Here is a 21,470-nt window from a genome sequence, read left to right on the forward strand (position 1 = left end):
TCCTATGTAGACTGCTATGATAATGGAAGACTGAAGAGTTATGCCAGTTCCTGCTACCAAGTCTATTCCAGTTTGCCTTCTAGCCCTTTCCAGTTGTGCGGGAGCTGCAGTTCTCATGGTCTTAAGCCATCCTAGCTAGTAATTCCGGGAGTTCATATATCTGGAAATAATAATATGCTTCTTTGGGGCAGTCTGCTGAACTGGGTGGAATTGATTGAGAGAGAGAAGAAGATGTCAGAGAAAAATTTAGACTATCACTTTTATTTATGGCTCCACACACTGCTGACTTCAAGCCCATCCACCCTTGGTATGCATTTTTTTTTTAGGGGAAACAAAATAGCCCAAGAGAAGAACTACTATTGGCAAGCTAACAGCGGTCTTTCCTGAAACTGCATTTCTTCTTTTGAAGCTAAATCCAGCAAAGGCTCAGAAGAACAATGCCCTTACATGCCTTAGCCATCAACCACAGACAATGAAAACGGGTCCCATGACTGTGTAACGTCATGGCTTTGCAATGCAGTGATAACAAGCAGAGGAAAATGCTGGGCTCAAAGTTCAAGCCAAACTTCATCCCACTCTCTGGAATGATGACAACCTCTCTTCAGCTTAATCACAACTGCAAATTAGGCATCCTGTGGTGGCGATGGGGTGGGCTGGAAAGTTGTAGAAAGGTTGATAGCATTACCATTTGATTAAAACCTCTATAGATTATGTAGCTCTTATGTCATTGTTCGGGAATGTTTGGAGACTGGCAGAACATGATATAAAATCCTGTAAGAGATTGCTCTTTTGCATTTTCACCATTAGAGATGTTTTGAGTTATGTTAAAATCTTATCCTTAGCTGGTGGAAAGAAATCTCTTGTTATCAGAGGCTCTGCATTTTAGAGTTTTAGAAGTAGAGTTAAAATCTTGCACAATAAAAGTGCTCAAAATACAATGGTTGCTTATTCCCAGTTATCTAAATAGCCTCCAGTTTTTCTGGTGAAATTTCTTTGTCTAAACTGTGGATTGTTTCTCTTATCAATGTTTCGTAATTGTTTATAGCAGGTATTGTATCTCTATATTGTTATGTAAGAACATGAGGAAAAACTTCTACAATTATTACAGGGTCCTTTAATCCACCATAATATTTCTCATTATGGTCAGTTAGACATCTAAGAAAGCTTCTGTTTTATAGTCCCTGGAATCCAGTCTCCAGCTTTGATGGAAGTCTGTGCACATTTCTGTGCCTTTCCATCTAATCTATGCATTTTGTGTGTATTTTTTCCTAACTTGCATTATTGCGCATTCTGCATGTTTATGAACTACAATGCACTGCAAACTTTAAAAAGTGTAGTTTTAGCATTTGATGACACAGATTCAGAAAATGTCATTCTCATTGATCCCACCATAATTAATGTGGGACAAGTAGAGACAATCCTCAACTTATGACCACAATTGAGCCCAAGTTTTCTGTTGCTGAATGAAACATTTGTTAAGTGAACTTTGCCCCATTTTACGACTTTTCTTGCCATGGCTGTTAAGTGAATCACTAAAGCGGTTAGTAACACAGTTGTTAAATGAATCTGGCTTCCCCATTGACTTTGCTTGTCAGAGACTGGCAAAAGGGGATCACATGACCCCGGGACAGTGCAACCGTCATAAATACAAACCCGTTGCCAAGCACCCATATGACCAGAGAGATGCTGCAAAGGTTGCAAGTGTAAAAAAGCTGGTCATAAGTCACTTTTTTCAGTGCCATTGTAACTTTGAACAGTCACTAAAAGAACTTGATTTTCTATTGATGTTTAACTAATGGCCACATGCCCGTGGAAATGTCTTCAGACAGCGCTGGCTGAATGGCCTTGAAATGGAGATGAGCATCAGCCCCTACAGATGGCAATGACTAGTGGAGTAAAATCCGCAGGGACTCCTTTGCCTTTTAAACTAATGGAATTATTTAAGCATCTTTCCTAAACTCATTTAGCTTTGTAAGAACTGACTGCATTTGCTGTTCCATCAACAGCACATGTTTTATCCCAAAGGTTGAAAGTCTCCTGAAAGAGAACTCTGAAAGAATAATGGCTAGATTGATCGAAACCAAAATTCTCTTTGTATCATGGTGTAAATGTGGTAGTGAGAGAGAGCAGCATAGCTCAGGCAGCCAAAACTAGCTTTTGAAGGTGAGCCAAGAAGCCTTTGGGGAGCATCTAACCTGTACTTGATCTTGTCTCATAGAACATGTCTAAAAAATGGGAAAACATTCCTTCCGCAGAAAGGATTATAGGACAGGCAGGCAGGCAGGCAGGCCTGTCATGAGGAGAAAATAAATATGAAAAGCAGACACACCTCTCTTAAATTAAAATTCTGCCAAGGTGGCACTTTTAGTTATGGATATATGTACATGTCCAGCACAACTATTTCTAAGTTCAGTAAATATTAAGATTTTATCATTTCATTTTTTTTCTAAAAGGATTGCCAGATTCTCTCTTTTTTATCTCTTTATTTCAGAAAGACATCTTTTTTTAAAAAAAAGTTTGTTCTTTGTAGGAGAATAGGTATTGCAGCAATGCCCAAATCCTATGTGTTGTTTATCCCCTGCTCTCCTAACATGACAATACAACTACTATATTGGCAGATTTCAAAAGGATGATTATTCAGGAGCCAAGAATGAAAAGTATCATGCAGAGATTTAAATGCCATCTGCACATTTAAAAGATGTGTTCTGGAATTCAGAGCAGTAAGCTGAACAATTGTTCTCTTTGTAGAACAGATCCAGTGGGCATGTGATATATTGTCAGATGATACTTACAAAACCTCTTTTTTAAAAAATGGGGGAAGGAGTATTTTACAGATTCATCAAATTCCAAATTAGATCCATACTTCCCTGGGCACACCTTTAATCCAAATTATTCAATTTTAGTATCTTTTAAACATGAAAGAGAAAAGTGACCACATTACTAATAAATTCATCATAGCCCCAAAAGTAAGTTTACTTTTGTCATAGCAAAAGTTCAGGGCTACAACTAGTAGATTAATTACTGCAAACTTTCCGAAAGAATTATTATTTTCAGGAAGAATTCCAGAAGAGAGTGCCTCATATCTACAAAATGGTTCTACATCTTGTAGAAGGTTCCTGTTGAGAAGATGCTATTCCTATTGAAAGAATTCCTGTTGAGAAGCTGACAGAAATAGAGAAAAGTCCTCTGTTGCAGCAGTTTTTCCCCTCTGGGCTTTATTTTATTTTTTCCCCCATTAATGAATAACCATCATTCACTCCTGTAGAACACAAGGATATCCATGAGGACTTACCTTAGTGCAGGGGTAGGCAACCTTGGCTCTTTTATGACTCATGGACTTCAACTCCCAGAATTCCTGAGTCAGCTGACTCAGGAATTCTGGGAGTTGAAGTCCATGAGTCATAAAAGAGCCAAGGTTGCCTACCCCTGCCTTAGTGACTACAGCTGCAAAGATCTGAGTTTACTCCTATCTACATACAGCCCTTGATTTGACAGTTATCATAATGGCCCCATCCTCCCTTCTGCTTCTAACTTTGGCAACATTTTGGCAAAATATTAGCAGTTAGCTTCCACCTATCTGCCTGGGCCCCAAATCTAGCCCAGAGGTTTTATTAAGAAAAAACAACAACAACACTCTGTTATTTGAACATCTTCAGAAATATAAGCCCAACTATGACAATGCCTTTAGTAATAACACTGTTTCTATTTAGGCCTCAATAAAATAAATAAAATGTAATTTCTCTGATCCAAGGAAAGAAACTTTGGCACTCCAGAGGTTAGCGAACTACAACTCTTAATATCCCCAAACAGCTGGCCAATAGTGAAGTATAGGTGTTTTAGTTCAGGAACAGCTGAAAGATTTTCTTCTTCTTTTTTGTAATATATTTTATTGATTTTTTAAAAAAAACATAAATCACTTAATAATTGGTGAACAGTATGTTGTCTGGGTTACATTTGTAAAACAATCATTAACAATTGATTTCTATAATCCATAATCCACATAATGGTTTTAGTTGATTTCCTCTTTTCCCAAAATATCCTCTTTTGCAAACATTGAGTTAATGTAATTCTTATTGTTTTGATAGATAACAAATATATAATTTTTCCCAATATTCCTAAAATAATAATCACATCAATATAATATTTCTTTTCTATCCAATCATTCTGGTTGCCTTATCATAGATCCTGTTACAGTCCTTATTTTAATTTGTTTCTCCCACCAAATTTTAGGTATTCCTACTGGTTAAGATTTTCTCAAAAATTAATTACATTTAAAAATTTAACTCTATTTTTCCATATGAATCATCTCACACTTTTACATTTCTTAAGGAATAGATAGAATAATAAAAAAGAAAAGAAAGGAGAGCAAGAGTAAAGAAACATAAAAAATAACATACTACTTAAAATATATTTCCCTCCTAAGCTAATATATATTTATTTCCTAAATTTCTTATTCTTTTTAACCATAATTAAAAATATGTTTAATCTTTAAACATCCATTTAATACATCTAGTCATCTAATCCTTTAACTCTTATTCAAAACATTTTTATCCATTATAATTTTCTTAAATTCAATCACATTTAAATATCTAAAACATTTCCTTTATCTGAGTCATTTCAACTTTTTTATATTACTCATATCAAGAAAGAAAAGGGAAAAAAGCATACTATATTGTTTAGGGAATTCATCCCTCTTAGAATGACAAATATATTCCAAAACCTTTCTATTTCTTTAACCATATTCAAACAAATGTTTCTTTTTTAAAGTATTCTCTCTGGTAAATCCCATCATCTATTTTCTTGGTTTCCACTTTAGTCTTTTTCCTTTGCCCAGTATCTTTCAATCAATGTATTTTGCTGAATCAAAAAGTTTTTCTGTATGTTCGTAAAGGTTGCTGTAGATATAAAAAGTAAATCAGGTGAAGTGTCTTTGTACGGGGCTTCTGCCTTTCCACATTTGTTGGGGGGAAAAAATTCTCTCCGCTTTTCTTATCATTTCCTTTCTCTCCGATGTTCCTGACATCTCTACAGTTCATTTTATCCAATCTGTTTTCTTGTCCTCAGATTTATTTTGTAGCCTTAAGGGATAAGTTGTTTTTTTTCCAATTCTTGTGGGGAAAAACAAACACCACTCTGTTATTTGAACAACTTCAGAAATATAAGCCCAAATATGACAATGCCTTTAGTAATAACACTGATACTATTTTGGTCTTAGTGAAATAAATAAAATGTAAATTCACTGATCCAAGGAAAGAAACTTTGGCACTCCAGAGGTTAGCGAACTACAACTCTTAATAGCCCCAAATAGCATGGCCAATGACGAGGGATGATAGATGTTTTAGTTCAGGAACAGCTGAAAGATTTTCTATCTCTGTTGCAACAATGAGCCAAAGAGGTCACAATTTAAAAGATTTGTGTGTAGTGTACTGTGAAGTTCATTTAGCCAAATTAGGCTTCCTGCATCTGAAACAAATAATAACATGAGAAGTAGAAATTCAATCGGTAAAGCTTTGATGGAGAAAACTACATATATTAACTTTAGATTTATCATCAAATATGTGCCAGGGAAATTCTTTATCTACCTAATACATTTTTGCACTTTGTGATTAAGGAAACATGAAACCCTGGGATAAAGTAGTCTGTGATCCAGAATTCAGTAAATTCCATTAATCCATTCACTATCTATCTGACAAAGCCTTGTGAAGGCCAACTACGTCATCCTGTTTCTTTAATGTTCTTTGTAGGTTTGTTATGGAATCTCTCCTCCAATGACCAGCTGAAAAATTTATTGATCCAGGAAGCCCTGCAGCCATTGACAGAAACTGTCCTCATTCCTTACACGGGGTGGCCTGATAGAGATTATCCAAAATCAAGCATCATCCCTGACCCTGATATCTTCTACAATGCTACAGGATGCCTAAGGTGAGTTGTGTACTGTACATGCCTTGTAATCCAGTTCCAAGACTGTGGTGGAATGTAACCTGGAGTTGTAGGATGGAGGGACTCTTTCCAAGAGGGCAAAGAGAAACTAGCTCTTGGAATGTCTGATGGGCAGGAAGAGAGCAAGGTTGGACCGTTCCTAGCAATTCACAAACTATAGTTGTTGCAGATAACTGCTTTAGTCTAGTAATTCTGTCAGTAGGTGTACAGCAATAACGAAACTACTCAGAAGTAATTCCACATGTTGTTCTTGGTTCTTCAATATTTGTAGACAGTCCCAATTCTAGCAGACATTGGTCAGTGAACAACAAAATATTAACAAATTAAATCATGGACATTCTTATGAAAGACACCGGGTCATCTAGGACCAAAATCATGTTAGAATAATATATTTTACCTGTTTGAAAAATATAAGAAAGGCTGAATGTATTCTGAAGAAAGAGGGGGGCCCCCAGACTATATCGGCTGTCATTAAGAAGGGTTATTGCATATTCCATGGACTATGCAGCTCTTGAGAAGACAGGTATCTAAACAGATCCTTTAGACCAGCAGCACCAGGGACTGGTTTTGTGGAAGACAATTTTTCCACAGACTGGGGAGGGGAGGTGCAACCTAGATCCAACTATTCTAATATCCATAAAGTGGTTAAATTGAATATTTCCAAATGTGATTTGACAGTGAGTTAGGCTGACTTAGTGTTCTTATGCCACCACTGAGAACAAAAATATATCCCTCAGTTCCTGATACTCAGACTCATGAGAGACTGCTGTTTTACAGTCTCCTTGAAAGGAGCTGACAGACAGAGCACTTGTGGGCAATCTCCCATTCTCTCCTTCTCCAGAGAGCTTTGAAGGACGAAGTTACTTACTGGTCTTTTGTTCTATCTAGTGGTAGTTTTCACTCATTCATGGAAGATGTCTTCAGTCAGCCATGACTCACAGCAGACGCCCCAGGAAAACTAGTTTTTGATGAACTTAGATAAAATAAGAGAGCTTTGTTTATGACGGTAAAATAGTTGTGACCATCTATCTTCATTACTGGGAATATGTGGTGGGAATGTAATCTGAATTCTCAGAAGGGAGGGGCTGCATTCCAGAGGGCAAAGAGAATGCAGAGTTTGGAATGTTTGGTCAGGAGGAAGAGGGTTAAAGCAGTTCCTCCCTAGTATTTACCAGAGTATATCTGTAGTTGTGCAAGTCGTTTCCAACTCTAGGGGCCGGTGCTCATCTCCATTTCAAAGCCAGCGCTTGTCCGAGGACATCTCCATGGTCATGTGCCTGGCATGACTAGATGCCAAAGGCTCACGGAACGCTGTTACCTTCCCACCGGAGTGGTCCCTATTTTTCTACTTGCATTTTTTACATGCTTTCAAACTGCTAGGTTGGCAGAAGCTGGGACGAGTAACAGGCGCTCACTCTGTTACGCGGCACTCGGGATTCGACCCGCCAGCCGACCATTTGATCGACAAGCTCAGCGTCCTAACCCACTGAGCCAGAACAATTCATTTTAGAAAGAAAATTCATTTAAATGATACTGCCTTACCAAATAGCATGTATCATGGTAGAAGCCACACTAGGAACCAGACTTCTGCAAAGTTGGGGGTTCTAGAAACTAAATTTACCTTGGAAAGAGTAAGCCAGTTTTCTCAATCCTGGCAACCTGAAGAAGTCAATTCCCAGAAATCCCCAGCCAGCATCCACACTTCTTTAAATTGCCAGGTTGAGGAATACTTCAGTTGGTTGAGGGAAGCTATTATAAATCTTGAAGTATAATAGAAGTACAATGAAGTATATAAAGAGCATGGTGGCTCACGTGGTTAGGATACTGGATTGGAGGTTAACAAGCCCCCGTTCAACACTCAAGTGCTGCCACGTGGTGTGGTGAGCTCCTGTCATTTGTTCCAGTTCTTTGACAGGGACCTGAAAGGAGCCCCCATGGGCATCCCATGGGTAACTGATGTCACCAACTAATCCTTTCAACCTGGAAGTTCCTTAAACACTGCCTCCAATACCAACAGGACAGGAATGAAGAATAAGTTGGGTTGAATCCTATAGTATCCTTCCCATTGCCAAAGATATTTAGAAAGATCTGAAATGTGTTATTTTAGAGCTCAGGATTGAAATGGTGGTCTCTTGGTGGTCTCTGAGCTTGGTTGCTAGCCCTGATGATGTTGCCTAGTTTGGGTAATGAAACATCTGCAAAAAGCAACTAAGCTCAGAGAACACCAAGGACCCCTCATGTGTATTGTATTATTTTTTTCTTCCTGCTTCTTTTTTGTCTATTTAAGAGAGACCAGGGGAAGGTGGGGCTAAAAAGCCTATGTTTGGGGATCAACGGCTATTAGCTTTGATGGCAGAGTGACTTCGTCTGAAGGCCTTCTGCTAGGAGATTAGTGGGCTTCCTCATGCAATTGGTTGGCCACTATGAGAACAGGCTGCTTGATTAAATGAGCCAGAGATCCCATTATTATTCCATACACCTATTTGTGTGATGTTGGTTGTCTTCACAGATAGCTTCTTTTCTTGCAGGGTTTTTTTTCTTCTGGGTAGAGAAGAAGAGTAGGTTTTTGCAAAGTGAGGCCACTAACAGGGCAGTTGGGAAAATAATTTGCCTAAATGCTTGTACATCTGCCAGATCACCAAGTCTAATTTGTTTTCTCCTTTTGTAATGCTTACAGTGCTGATGGCTTGGGCGCTTCAGGAATGCAGCCTGCAGCCTATAATATAGAAAGTTTTGGTGTGTAGTTATTTATACATAAAATGCATCTGATACTTTTAATAGAATCATATCACTTGCAGGAGTATTAGAACTGAGAGAAATTATTGATGCTTTGGGGAAAGCAAAAAAAAAGGATAACCAAAGACTTGTCTCATTGCAAAGCATGACAGAATAGAATAGAATAGAATAGAATAGAATAGAATAGAATAGAATAGAATAGAATAGAATAGAATAGAATAGAATAGAATAGAATAGAATAGAATAGAATAGAATAGAATAGAATAGAATAGAATAGAATAGAATAGAATAGAATAGAGCTGGAAGGGACCTTGGAGGTCTTCTAGTCCAACCCCCTGCTTGAGCAGGAGAACCTGTAACATTTCAGACAAGCAACTGTCTAGTCTTGTCTTTAAAATCTCCAGTAATGAAGCACCCACGACTTCTGGAGGCAAGCTGTTCCACTGGTTAATTGTCCTCACTGTTAGGAAGTTTCTCCTTAATTCCAGATTGTTTCTCTCTTTGGTCAATTTCCAACCATTGTTTCTTGTCCTGCCCTCTGGTGCTTTGGAGAATAGTTTGACGCCCTCTTCCTTGTGGCAGCCCTTCTAATACTGGAATGCTGCTATCATGTCACTCCTGTTTCTTTTCTTTAGAGTAGCCAAACCCAAGTCCTGCACCTGTTCTTTATATGTTTTAGTCTCCAGGCCTTTGATCATCTTAGTTGCTCTTCTCTGAATTTTTTCCAATATCTCAACATCTTTTTGTAGTATGGTGACCAAAATTGGTTGCAATATTCCAGTTGTGGTCTTACTAGGGTTTTATAAAGCGGTACTAATACTTCGTGTGATCTTGATTTTATGCCCCTGCCTATACAACCCAGGATTGTTTTAGCTTTTTTGGGCTGCTGCTGCACACTGCTGGTTCATGGTTAAGTGATCGTCCACTAGGACTCCAAGCTCCCTCTTACAGTTACTGTTTTTGAGCTAGGTCTCGCCTAATCTTTACCTGTATTTGTACAGTAAAATTTTAAGATTTTGTTTTATGGAATATGTAAGAGAAGACGGTAAGATTTTTATACACTCTCTCCTCTGTTTAGGAAGAACATTATACCAAGCTATGGTTTGTTTTTTATTGAATAAACCACAGCTGAATTTAACACAACATGCAAAATGATACCATACTTCAAAAATCTGGTCTAGTGGTTAAGGCACCAGGCTAGAAATCAGGAGCTTATGAGTTCTAGTCCCAATTTAGGAGTGAAATCCAGCTGGGTGACCTTGGGCCAGTCACTCCCTCTCAGCCCAAAACCACCTCACAGGGTTGTTCTTGTGGGGAAAATGGAAGAAGGAAGAAGTATTTGGTATATTTGCCACCTTCAATTATTTATAAAGTAATAAAAGTATCTAATAAATACAAAACAAATTATTCTGAATAATTTTATACAATGTGCTAAGCAAAACTCACTCACAAAATCTCTTTCTTTCTTTAAACTAAGTTTTGACATTGCTCCAAACCTCAGGTCAGCTAGAATAAATAACGTGTCACCATTCTTCTGTGAAATATACCAGCCGAAAGAAAAGGCTCAAATGTTACTTCAAAGGAGATTGTAACAGAAGGAAGCATTGGTTGGAGCAGTGCTTCTCAATTGTGTCAACTTTAAGATGCATGGATTTCATTCTGGCTGGAGAATTCTGGGAGCTGAAGTCCACACATTTTAAAGTTGACAAGGTTGAGAGTAGGGGGGGGGGAAGGGTATCTGCTCCTAAACTCAGCAAAATCTTAGGAGTGTGCTTATGTAGGAGTATGGTCTATTCGGGGCGTGATTAATGAACTTCACTTTTTATGGATGAATGGTGTTGTGCCAAAAACTAATCTAACTGAAATCAGATTTAAATTTAATTAATGTAGTTCCTGTGATTTCCATCTGTCACTTTAATATGCCCTGTTTGCCACAATGACATATGGTTGATTAGAAAAAAGAGGGAGGGTGGATTTTCCCATTTTGTGTTAGGTATGGTGGGTGAGATAAAATTGCGGCCTGAGATAAAGAACAAGATCACTCCTCCCAACATGAGTATGCTAATGTATACACAGGAGAGAGGGAGGGAGGGAGGGAGGGAGAGAGAGAGAGAGAGACAGAAGGAGAGACAGAAGGAGAGGGAAGGAGGGTGAGAGGAAGAGAGAGAGAGAGAGAGAGAGAGAGAGAGAGAGAGAGAGAGAGAGAGAGAGAGAGAGAGAGAGAGAGAGAGAGAGAGAGAGAGAGAGAGAGATCTCACACAGAAAAACTCAGTAGACCTGCAACTAAAATTTTTCAGTGCTGGTACCAGGAGAGCTTCTTTCCTTCTAGCTGCCTGAGGACAACTATAGAAAGCTAAGGAGATACAGGGCAACACCTTTCAATTGACCTAACCTCTTTACCTGAGGCAATTGCTTTGATCTGTTTAAGACAGGGCCAACCCTCTACACTTCCTCACTCCCCTTCTTCATTGCCTAAAGGGATAATAAACAAACAAGGGAATCATGAAAACTTTCTTTGGGAATTTCCTGATGGAAATAGTTTCTTCATGTTGCCTCGTCCTAAAGTTATCCTTGTTTGTAGTACCTTTGTTTGCATGTCAGAGGTCCCAGGTTTAGCACCTGTAGTAAAAAGGTTAACACTGCTAGAGGATGACCTTTTGTTTGAGATTGTAGATGAGCTCTGTGGAAGCTAGCATAGATAGCTATAGAAACATATGCCATGCATTGTGTATAACCTTTACCTAAGCTTTAGATGATCTCCTTAAATAATAAAGCCAGTTTCACTTGGTTGTCTGGCAACAAGCATGTCCTTTTTATCTTGACAGGTTTCCTGAGAGCATATTGTCATTTTTTCCTATTGGCTATAGCTGAAACTTCATTTTTAACTGTTCACTTTCTGATAGTAGCTGGAACAGGTTTCTATAGACCAGTGTTTTTCAACCACTGTTCCGCGGCACACTAGTGTGCCGCGAGATGTTGCCTGGTGTGCCGTGGGAAAAATTATTATTTTTTTTTTACCTCCGGAGAAGATGGCCGCGGCCTGCGGCTGAGCTAGAGAATGCGGGAGGGTGAGTTCTGGCTGGCTGAGCCCTGAGGAGGCTGTTGCTTGCTGCACGGCCTCGGCTGGGCACCGGGAGTTCCCGGTGCCGTAACAACTTGCCGAGGCCGCAGGAGATGTTGGTGTGCTGGTCCGGGTCCGCCGGGCCTGACCCACGGCGGCGGCAACGTTTCTGAGGCCGCCGAAGATGAGTCGGGCGGCGAGGAACCTGGACCTAAAGTAGCTGGGCCGTTCCGAGCGACGGGGCGCCTGGGGCCTGCGGCGGAGTGCCTGGGAACGCCTTCTGAGCCCGTTCGGCATTTTTACTGGGCGGCGAGGCACCGGGACCCATGGCAGCTGGAATGCTTCGGCGAGGCTTTTCGGCCTATGAGGAATGTAACGACATCTTATGGGGCCCGCTCGAGGTGCTACCCGGGCGGCGAGACGCCTAGGGCCTGTGGCGGCCAGGACGATCTTCTCATGGCCATTTGTGACCCGGGCGGAGGGGCGCTTGGTCTGGGATGGCCGAGTGCTCAATCTGACGGTCGGTTGGTGGACTTTCCCCTCTGGTGGAAGTTCCGCGGGGGTGGAGACATGCCAACCAAGGGGCCATGAGCTTTCCCTCCACTGTGAAGGCCCTTTGGGGCTGCTTGTTGGAGGATGGAGGCTGCCAGCGATACCGCCCGAAGAAGAAGACCATGGTGAGACCACCCATTTCCCTGGACGATATTTAAATTCTGTGGCTAGCTACAGCCTTTCGGTCGTGAATCCAACTGGAGATGGGGATGCATGACTGGTCTGAACTTTATTGCTACCATTTTCCATCAGGGGTGGCTTTGGAGGTACTGGCGGTGGGGCTTAACGATGTTTGGCGGCAGGAGGGCCCGAGAGGTGGCATGGCACAAAGAGGAGGCTTAGGGATTTTTTATGTAAACTTTTCAACGGGTTAGGGAGGGGGGAGGGATGTAAGTTCCAGCAGAAAGTGGGGGGGACTGTGCTGGATCTTTCCCAATCCAGGTTGGTAAATGGTCACTGCGGTGGGGGGGAAGGTTCTGGGGCCCGAGGGGATGGGGTGGGGACATTGATCCCCATGGTGATTGGGAATGGTGGCAGACGGATGAACAGAGGGCCATATCAAAATTTGGGATCGCGCCCCCGCTATCTTCGAGCGGTGGCGCGCTCCGACCCTCTGACCTCATCCTGCTTTTCCAGGGGTGGGGGAGTGCCTCGTGATTTTTTTCATGAAACAAGTGTGCCTTTGCCCAAAAAAGGTTGAAAAACACTGCTATAGACTGTTATCATTTCTATAGTCCAGTGATTCTCAACCTGTGGTCCCTGAGGGTCCGCGATGTCATCACGGGGTCCACAAAGGTTTGAATAAATGTTATGATTTAAATAGTGAGTTAAATCTTGGTAGTCCATGGCCATGATCCATGGCCACAAAATGTATTTAAAGGAGGTCCGAGGTGAAGAAAAGGTTGAGAACCACTGCTATAGACTGTTATCATGTTAACATTGTTCTGTCTGCAGCAGAAATAAAGTTTCAGAATTCTATACTTCTTTATTTCTCATATATAAATTAAAGGTAAAGTCATGTCTGATTCTAAGGGAATGGTGCTCATCTCCGTTTTTTGGCCAAGGGAACCAAATGTTGAACAAAGACAAAGACAACTTCCATATATATAAATTTAAATATAAATTTCCATATTTATATATTGGTTTTCAAATCCTTACAATAGGTTTTCTCAGCTTTCTGGATTTAATCTCCATAATTCCTAGGCACACATCTTGGTTTCTGAATAAAGGTTAGAATGAGGGTTCCAAATGTATTCTTAATTATTATTGAAATAAGACATAGTGACTATTCAGGGATTAAGGAGTAAAATATTTTGCTTTTTGCTTTCCATGGACCCATTGCCCATTTAGGCAGGCTTTTATATATATCAAATGCCATCTCTTGACAAAGTGTTTATTGAGTTTGTTCCTTGCAGCTAGTTTTTAACTGCCATTTAGGACTTATATCTTATTCATCTAAATGTCCACTGCATAGCAGTAAAAGACTCTCAACATTGCTTCAGGTGGGTTTCAGACCTTCTTATCAGATGTAGGGAAATGACTTGAAGTTGGATGTTGTAATAGTAATTGTGGGGACAGGACATAAAATGAGATTAATTTCTTTCATGCAGAAGATCATCACCTCTGCTATGCTCCACCTCTGCCTTCCTGCCCTTTCAAGACAGTCTGGTTGTGGGAATTTTCTGTCCCCTCAAGTGGGCAGCTGAGATAGAAAGTCTAAAATATTTTGACCAGACTACAGGAGTGGTCATTCTGATTAATGTGACTGTCTAGAACAAATGTTCTACCTCTGCTTTTAGAACCTTTTATGGGGAGATTACAGGTTTGATCTTGGGAAACCCTCTGTACCAAAAAAATATGGGCTCTGTTTCTGTCCCTCTTTTCTTTACCTACGGTAAATTACAAGGGCAATTCGGAAATAAACCTCCAGATTATTAATGACAGACACTCACAGATACAGAACTTGTCATAACATCTTAAAGATTTGAAATTCCTTAGTAGTAGTTGCTCAGTGTCAAATCTGGGCTATAGAGGGGGTGTGCAAAAACATCCCAACAGAACGGGCAAGCATTATCATGAACCACGACCACATCGGAAGTGGTGCCATAGAAAATCTCACCAAATGTGAAGATGCCAAAGGAGTACTGCTAGGGAAGTTCATGGAGCCTGGTTCGACCATCAATTCAGAAGTCTACTGTGAAACGTTATGAAAATTCAGATGAGCCATCCATAACAAGTGTTGGGGCATGCTGACTTCCAGTGTGGTGTTGGTTCACAATGATGCTCGCCCGCACATCGCTAGACGCATCCAAGAACTTTTGAAGCAATTCTCTTGGGATGTTTTTGATCACACTCCCCCCATAGCCCAGATTTGGCACCGAGCGACTACCACCAAAGAATTTCAAACCTTGTAAGATGTTATGACAAGTGCCTCCATTTGAATGGCGATTATGTTGAAAAGTAATGTCATGTTGTAGTTTTCTAATGTGTATAATAAAAGTTCTGTATCTGCGAGTGTCTGTCATTAATATTCTGGAGGTTTATTTCCGAATTGCCCTCGTAAATTGTGATTACCCCAGATCTCACTTACTTTATTTCTCTGATGCACAATCCAAGTTGTCAGGGCTGCATGTGGTAGGATGTTCCTATCTGGGCAGCAAAAATCCATAGGACCACGACAGCAGATGAAGCCAGTGAGATTCAAAAAAATCAAATGCTTTGCTTCCATCTAAGATTTCTGCAGCCCAGGTATAAAGGTCTAGATCGTAGCATCCCCAAACCTCAAAACACTGTAACAAATTATAGGATTAAAAAACTTTGCTGCCCAGTAATAATATAATAGAAGCTCAAAATAATTAAATACATGAAAGTGAAAAGTAATTTAATTGCCCATTGCTTTATAAATGTAATATCTGACATACAACTCAAAAGTTAAGTGCAAGCCTTGGTCTCCAGACATGACCTTCCTTCATCACCTAATTCAGCCAATTATTCAACATACAATTTACAATCTTCTACATTATTTCAAGCAATAATAATATGAACAAGCAATCATTAGGCTGCTAGTTGTAGCCTAATTAGGCTACTGAAACTGCAGAATATTAATAATCTACTGGTTTCACCTCTTGGGAATAATAATAATAAAACACATCTCCCTGAAATATTTCAGCACCAACTACCTCCTTGATGATGTATCTTTGTATGACATTTGTGTTTATTATCACCCAGTGCACAGGACCTCCTATTGTGTTGTGAACACTAAAGGTTCTGATTTTCCATGTAACATGAATTAATCCATTTACAAGAGTTTGTTTCTTTTTCTTTTTGTTCTTTGTTGGCCATTGTATTCTCAACTATAGCTATCAAACAAACAGTTTGATACAAATCCAGCTCTTTCTCTGAGGTGCAGATGTTGCATTTTAGTTCTGCAGCCCAACAATTCTCTTAGTACCAGGACACATTGGAAGTCACATGCCATCTTCCAGCTGCTTAGCTGGGTCACAATTGTAAGATTTTGCAAGCATTCATCGCTGATTCTTCATCTTAGAAACAAGTTAAAAAGTGTTCTAACCTTGCGACAGATATATGAGGGCAATTCGGAAATTGGTGGAGCCTTGGTGGAGCAGTGGGCTAATGCCTCCTTAAGTAACACCAGCTGCCTGCAATTAGTGCAGGTTCGAGTCCCACCAGGCTCAAGGTTGACTCAGCCTTCCATCCTTCCGAGGGTAAAATGAGGACCCAGATTGTTGGGGGCAATAAGCTGACTTTGTAATAATGCCGCTTGGGGGGGGGGGGCGAAAGCCCTAATAAGCAGGCATATACATAGAATGAAGGCTATTGCTAAGCACATTGATTTGTGCTTCTTAGATTGTAAGCCGCCCTGAGTCTTCGGAGAAGGGCGGGATATAAATGGGATTAAAAAAAACCCAAAAAACCTCTGTTTGATTATCAGTGACAGACACTCACAGATACAAAACTTTTATTATACACATTAGAAAGCTACAACATGACATTACTTTTCGACATAATTGCCATTCAAATTGAGGCACTTGTCATAACTTCTTACAAGGTTTGAAATTCCTTAGTAGTAGTTGCTCGGCACCAAATCTGGGCTCTGGGGGGGGTGTGATCAAAAACATCCCAACGGAACTGCTTCAAAAGTTCTTGGGTGCATCTAGCGGTGTGTAGGTGAGCATTATCATGAAAATGCCATAGAAAATCCTGCCAAATGTGAAGATGCCAAAGGAGTACTGCTAGTGAAGTTCATGGAGCGTGGTTCAACCATCAATTCAGAAGTTTAACTCTGAAATATTATGAAACAAGCTGACTTATGTCGAAATGTAATGTCATGTTGTAGTTTTCAAATGTGTATAATAAAAGTTCTGTATCTGCGAGTGTCTGTCATTGATAACTAAAGGGAGGTTTATTTCCGAATTGCCCTCGTACATATTGTAGATTAAACATTCTAGTGCAACAGACTGATATCCTTCACTTAAAAAATAAAGTAACAGTTACTATGGAAATAATGAAAGAACTATCAATGACATCGTAGATATTAACCAATAGGGTATTGCAGATAGTCCTTGACTTACAACAGTTCATTTAGTGACTGTTTGAAATTACAACATGACTGGAAAAAACTGACTTATAACCATTTTTCATACTTACAACCCTTACGGCATCCCCATGGTCACATGATCAAAATTCAGATGCTAGGCAACTGACTCCTATTTATGACAGTTGCAGTGTCCCAGGGTCATGTGATGAGTTTTTGCAACCTTCTGACAAGCAAAAGACAATGGAGAATCCAGATTCACTTAACAACCATGTTACTAATTTAACAAGTGCAGTGATTCAATTAACAGTTGTAGCAAGAAAAGTTGTAAAATGACACAAAACTCACTTAACAAATGTCTCACTTAGCAACAGAAATTTCGGACTCAATTATGGTTGTAAGTCAAGGACTGCCTGTATTTATAAAAATGGTGCTTTCCCATTAAAGCTGAATTGCTCAAAAAATTTGAACTTCTACAAACCACCTTTCTTTGAATGTCTAACACTGTGTAGAGCAATGAGTCTGTATTAGACTGAGTCATCATTTTTAGCCAGGATTTTGTACCTTTCTTCATACTGTACTTGAGTATTTCCACGTTTATTATTTGTGTCTGGTCACTGTGAGCAAAGAAAATAGAACCAAAACTTTCTGTTCCAACAGCAACTCTGACTTGGCCAATTTAAGTCTAGTCTGGGATTTGAAGTCAACGGATAAGCGCTACTTCTGTATTTTATTCTCAGAGATAAAGGCTTACTACTACAGGTTATTGAATCATGGCAAATTATAAGTCTGCAAAGTAAAATGATTGCACTATGTTACTTTATTTGCACAGCTTTTTTTTATTCTAACTTTACAAAGTAAACAAATACCGTAATCTTTTCTACACGTACCTTACTATTGATGTGTTTGATGATTATTTTATTTATTTATCAAGGGACCCAGTGCTATCAGACTGTTTTTCTCTTACTTTACCAAAATAAGGAAAAATGGGAGCAGAAGCCAGAGGCTTAGCTAAAGAAGCTTAATAAAAAGAGATTTAATCATGTTCAAAGGAAGAGGAGAAAAACAGATGTCAGGGGAAAAAAATCACATCTGAGAACAGAAGCAAAGGCCCTTTTGACAGAATTCTTGGATCTGTTCTCAACATTCAAACTGTGCCTACTGGCTCAAAATGGTTAAGAATTCTTGTATTTGACAAATGAAGAAAAATCAAGACAAAAAATCAAGAAAGAAAGAAGTTGTAGGATGAATGAGATACTATTAGCATTTGGAATTAAGAAGAATGAAATTATATGTGATGATTCTCAGAAGTCCTGGGTTACCAGCTTTGTCATTCCTGATCATTATATCTTGATGGTTGGAATGCTCTGCTGTTCTTAAAATTTACCATATCCTCCATTCCATTTTTCCCCCCATTCTTTAATGTATTGGAAGATAATCTGTAATGGGTGGAGTCAATGAAAGGGTATTTTGTGAGAATTAGTGCAAGTGGTTAAGCACCATTTTTATATCCCCTATATCCATATTCTCCAGGGATTCAACCATTGGCAAAGTAGCACATAAGTGATTTGTCACTGCATTCTAGTAGGATATTTTCTCAATCTAATTTACAGCTCTCATATTCCCAAATGAACCCGCAGTTGAATGCAGGTAGTTCTCAACTTATGACCACAATTGAGTCCAAAATTTTCATTGCTAAGCAAGACAGTTGTTAAGTGAGGTTTGTCCCATTTTATAACTTTTTGCCACAGTTGTTAAGCAAATCACTTCAGTTGTTAATAGCACTTAGACTTATATATGACAATGCTTTGCACCCCTCTCTGAACAGTTTACAGAGTCAGCCTATTGCCCCCAACAATCTGGGTCCTCATTTTACCAACCTCAGAAGGATGGAAGGTTGAGTCCTCCTTGAGCCCTGTCAGGATCGAACTCCAGGCTGTGGGCAGAGTTAGCCTGCAGTACTACATTCTAACCACCGGGCTACCATGGCAGTGAATCCTGTGGTCATTAAGCTAATCTGGACTCTCCCATTGACTTTGCTTGTTGGAAGCCAGCCAGGAAGATTACAAACATTGATCAAATGATCCCTGTGCAACTGTCATAAATACATGCCAGTTGCCAAGAACCCAAATTTTGATCATGTGACCATGGGGATGCTGCAGTGCTCGTAAGTGTGAAAACTGGCTGTAAGTCACTTTTTTTCAGTGCCATTGTAACTTCGAACAATCGCTAAAAAAATGGTTGTAAATCACAGATGACCTGTGCTAAGTATGCCATCCCAGCTTAGTTTTCAGGCCCAGGCAAGATCAGCAAGAAACTTCTACCTACTAAAACTTACTTACTTACTTACTTTTTCTTTCTTTCTTTCCGTCCTTCCTTCCCTTTCTCTTTTTCTTTCTTTCTTTCTTTCTATCTTTTCTTTCTTCCCTTCCCTCCTTTCTTTCTTTCTCTTTCCTTTCTTTCCTTCCCTCCTTTCTCTTTCTCTTTCCTTCCTTCCTTCCCTGCCTTTTTCCTTTCTTCCTTCTTTCTTTCTTTCTTTCTTTCTTTCATTCCTTCCTTCCTTTGTTTCTTTCTTTCTTATTTTCATAGCCATCCATCTCAATCAAGTCATTCTTTCAGATTAGACAATATCCAGAATTATAGTTTATTGTCCTGTTTATAGAATTTGTCATTCAGATCTTTAAAAAAAAGCTTGCATTTAGGTGAGATTAAAAATAAAAGGTAATATGAAGAACGGTATGAAGCCCTCGGTTCAGGTATCCATTCAAGGGATAAAGCATTTTGCAAAAAGAAGGGAACACGTTTTATAACGTCTTAAAAACTTTGAGAAAGGGAATGAAAAAAGGTTTGCACCCCTTCTTGACAGTCTTCCATGGCTGCTAAGACCACAAAGCAACAATCCAGTTCTGTTTAATCCAACATCAAATAATTTCCTTTTGCTAGGGCTGCAGCTGTGAAGTGTGTTTTGAAATGCACTCCGTGTGTGCTCCAATCCAAGCAATAGATTTCAGAATTCCACCCTTATCTCTTTTGTTTTATTTAGCTCTCGCCACACAACTATTTCTATATGCACAAGAAAAGCTGTTGCAAACATGCCACTGTCAACAGTGTTTGCAAACTGACAAAAGAATGAACATGCACTTTCAAGTGTAGTCATAGCTTTGTAAAATGGCATAATCACTTTTTTCACATTAACAATTAGCTGGGAGCTAGTTGAGCAAGAGGAAACAGCTTTGGAGCAGGCAGGAGAAACCCAAAACCAGAAGCTGTTTTTATTGAGGTTCTGGTACACATTCTCCACTGCCTCCAATAATCCCAACTAAAAAGCTATCCTTTGTACTGCAAAAAGTAATATATTAAAAGGACTTCCTGGGACTATCATGCCTGTTTTTCAGTATACAGGGAAGATACTTTTATCTCGTAGGGTTTTGAGTTTATCTTTCTTGTAAGATGTTAACTTGCTGCTGCTTGAATTCTTACTTTTGCTTGATTCGATTTGCTTCTTTTATATTTAAAATTGTGAATGTGTTTTGACACAGAAAAATAAAAAAAATTATAATCTCTCCTTCTCTCTCCACTATTCAAGGACAAAGTCCTGCTTTTATTGTGCAACAGGACTGTGGTGAAAAATTCTTTGGAAACTTTGGGGAACTCCCACCATTTGAAGAATCAAACATCTATAAAGGGAATTACTTCCAGCCCCCTCCCCTGAAAATACTCTAGTCTAGGGGGAACTGTTCTCACCAGTGAATGAATGAGAAATGGAAGGGTGGGGGGATACAGTTATTTTACAACCTTTTTTACGGTGGCCATAAATATTATGGTTATTGAGCAAAGACCATGGTTGTTAAGCATGCCACTATGGGAAAATTTTTTTCCAGGAATTGAATGTAAACAACCAGTTTCTAGACAAAATGTCATAAATCATTGTCATATGACTATGGGGCATTGGAAATTGCCGTAAATTCCTTAGTGTTCAAAATGTGGTCATGCGGGGAAGGCCAACATCAGAACTTCAAAACCAGGTCGTAAGTAGCTGTTGAGGGGTCTGTCATAACTTGAACGGTTGCAACCTGAGGACTACCCGTGTAATATTGGCAGAGAAGAATGAAATACAGTAGAATGGCTGGAATCCCACAGAGCAAGCACTCCATGCAACAAACTTTCTGAAGCTTGTTTCAGCTAATGCATGTTTCCTCTCATTTGCTGAGTTAATGGGAACAGTTACAAGGAAAGATTGAGAACACATGTTCTCCTTTGCTCTGGATAAGCAGACAGACAGACCTATGGATTCTGGGGAGAGAAATGAAAAACGAATGATAGAGGGCATTTATAGGAGAAAAGGGATGCAGAAGGAGGAGAACATCAAAGTGATTCAATAGTAATATAATTTTATTTTTAAAAATAAATACAGAGAAAACTCTATACAAATACAAATTTAAAGAAAAACAGCAAAGCACACCCATTTAACAAATAGTATGGTCTCCAGCCTGTTCACTGCTATATTAATGGGTCAAATTTCTGAAAATGCTTTTATTGATCTTTAGTTATACAGTGTACAAACAGTTGTTCTTATTTGAATTGTCTAAGTCCTAACAAAAACCTGTCTGAGAAAAAATCATAGTC

At 39.4% G+C, this 21,470-nt stretch overlaps 1 protein-coding gene across 1 annotated transcript in view; it reads left to right on the forward strand.

Annotated features, from left to right (window-relative positions):
* Nucleotides 1-21,470, forward strand: part of PKP2 (plakophilin 2) — a 70,274-nt gene that overhangs the window by 35,981 nt on the left and 12,823 nt on the right. The window contains exon 6 of the mRNA XM_081330765.1: nt 5,745-5,922. Within this exon, the coding sequence (XP_081186891.1) occupies nt 5,745-5,922 (178 nt within the window). The remainder of the gene's footprint in view (nt 1-5,744; nt 5,923-21,470) is intronic.

This window comes from Vipera berus (assembly GCF_964194415.1).
Source record: "Vipera berus genome assembly, chromosome: 6".
In the NCBI taxonomy this organism is placed as follows: Eukaryota; Metazoa; Chordata; class Lepidosauria; order Squamata; family Viperidae; genus Vipera; species Vipera berus.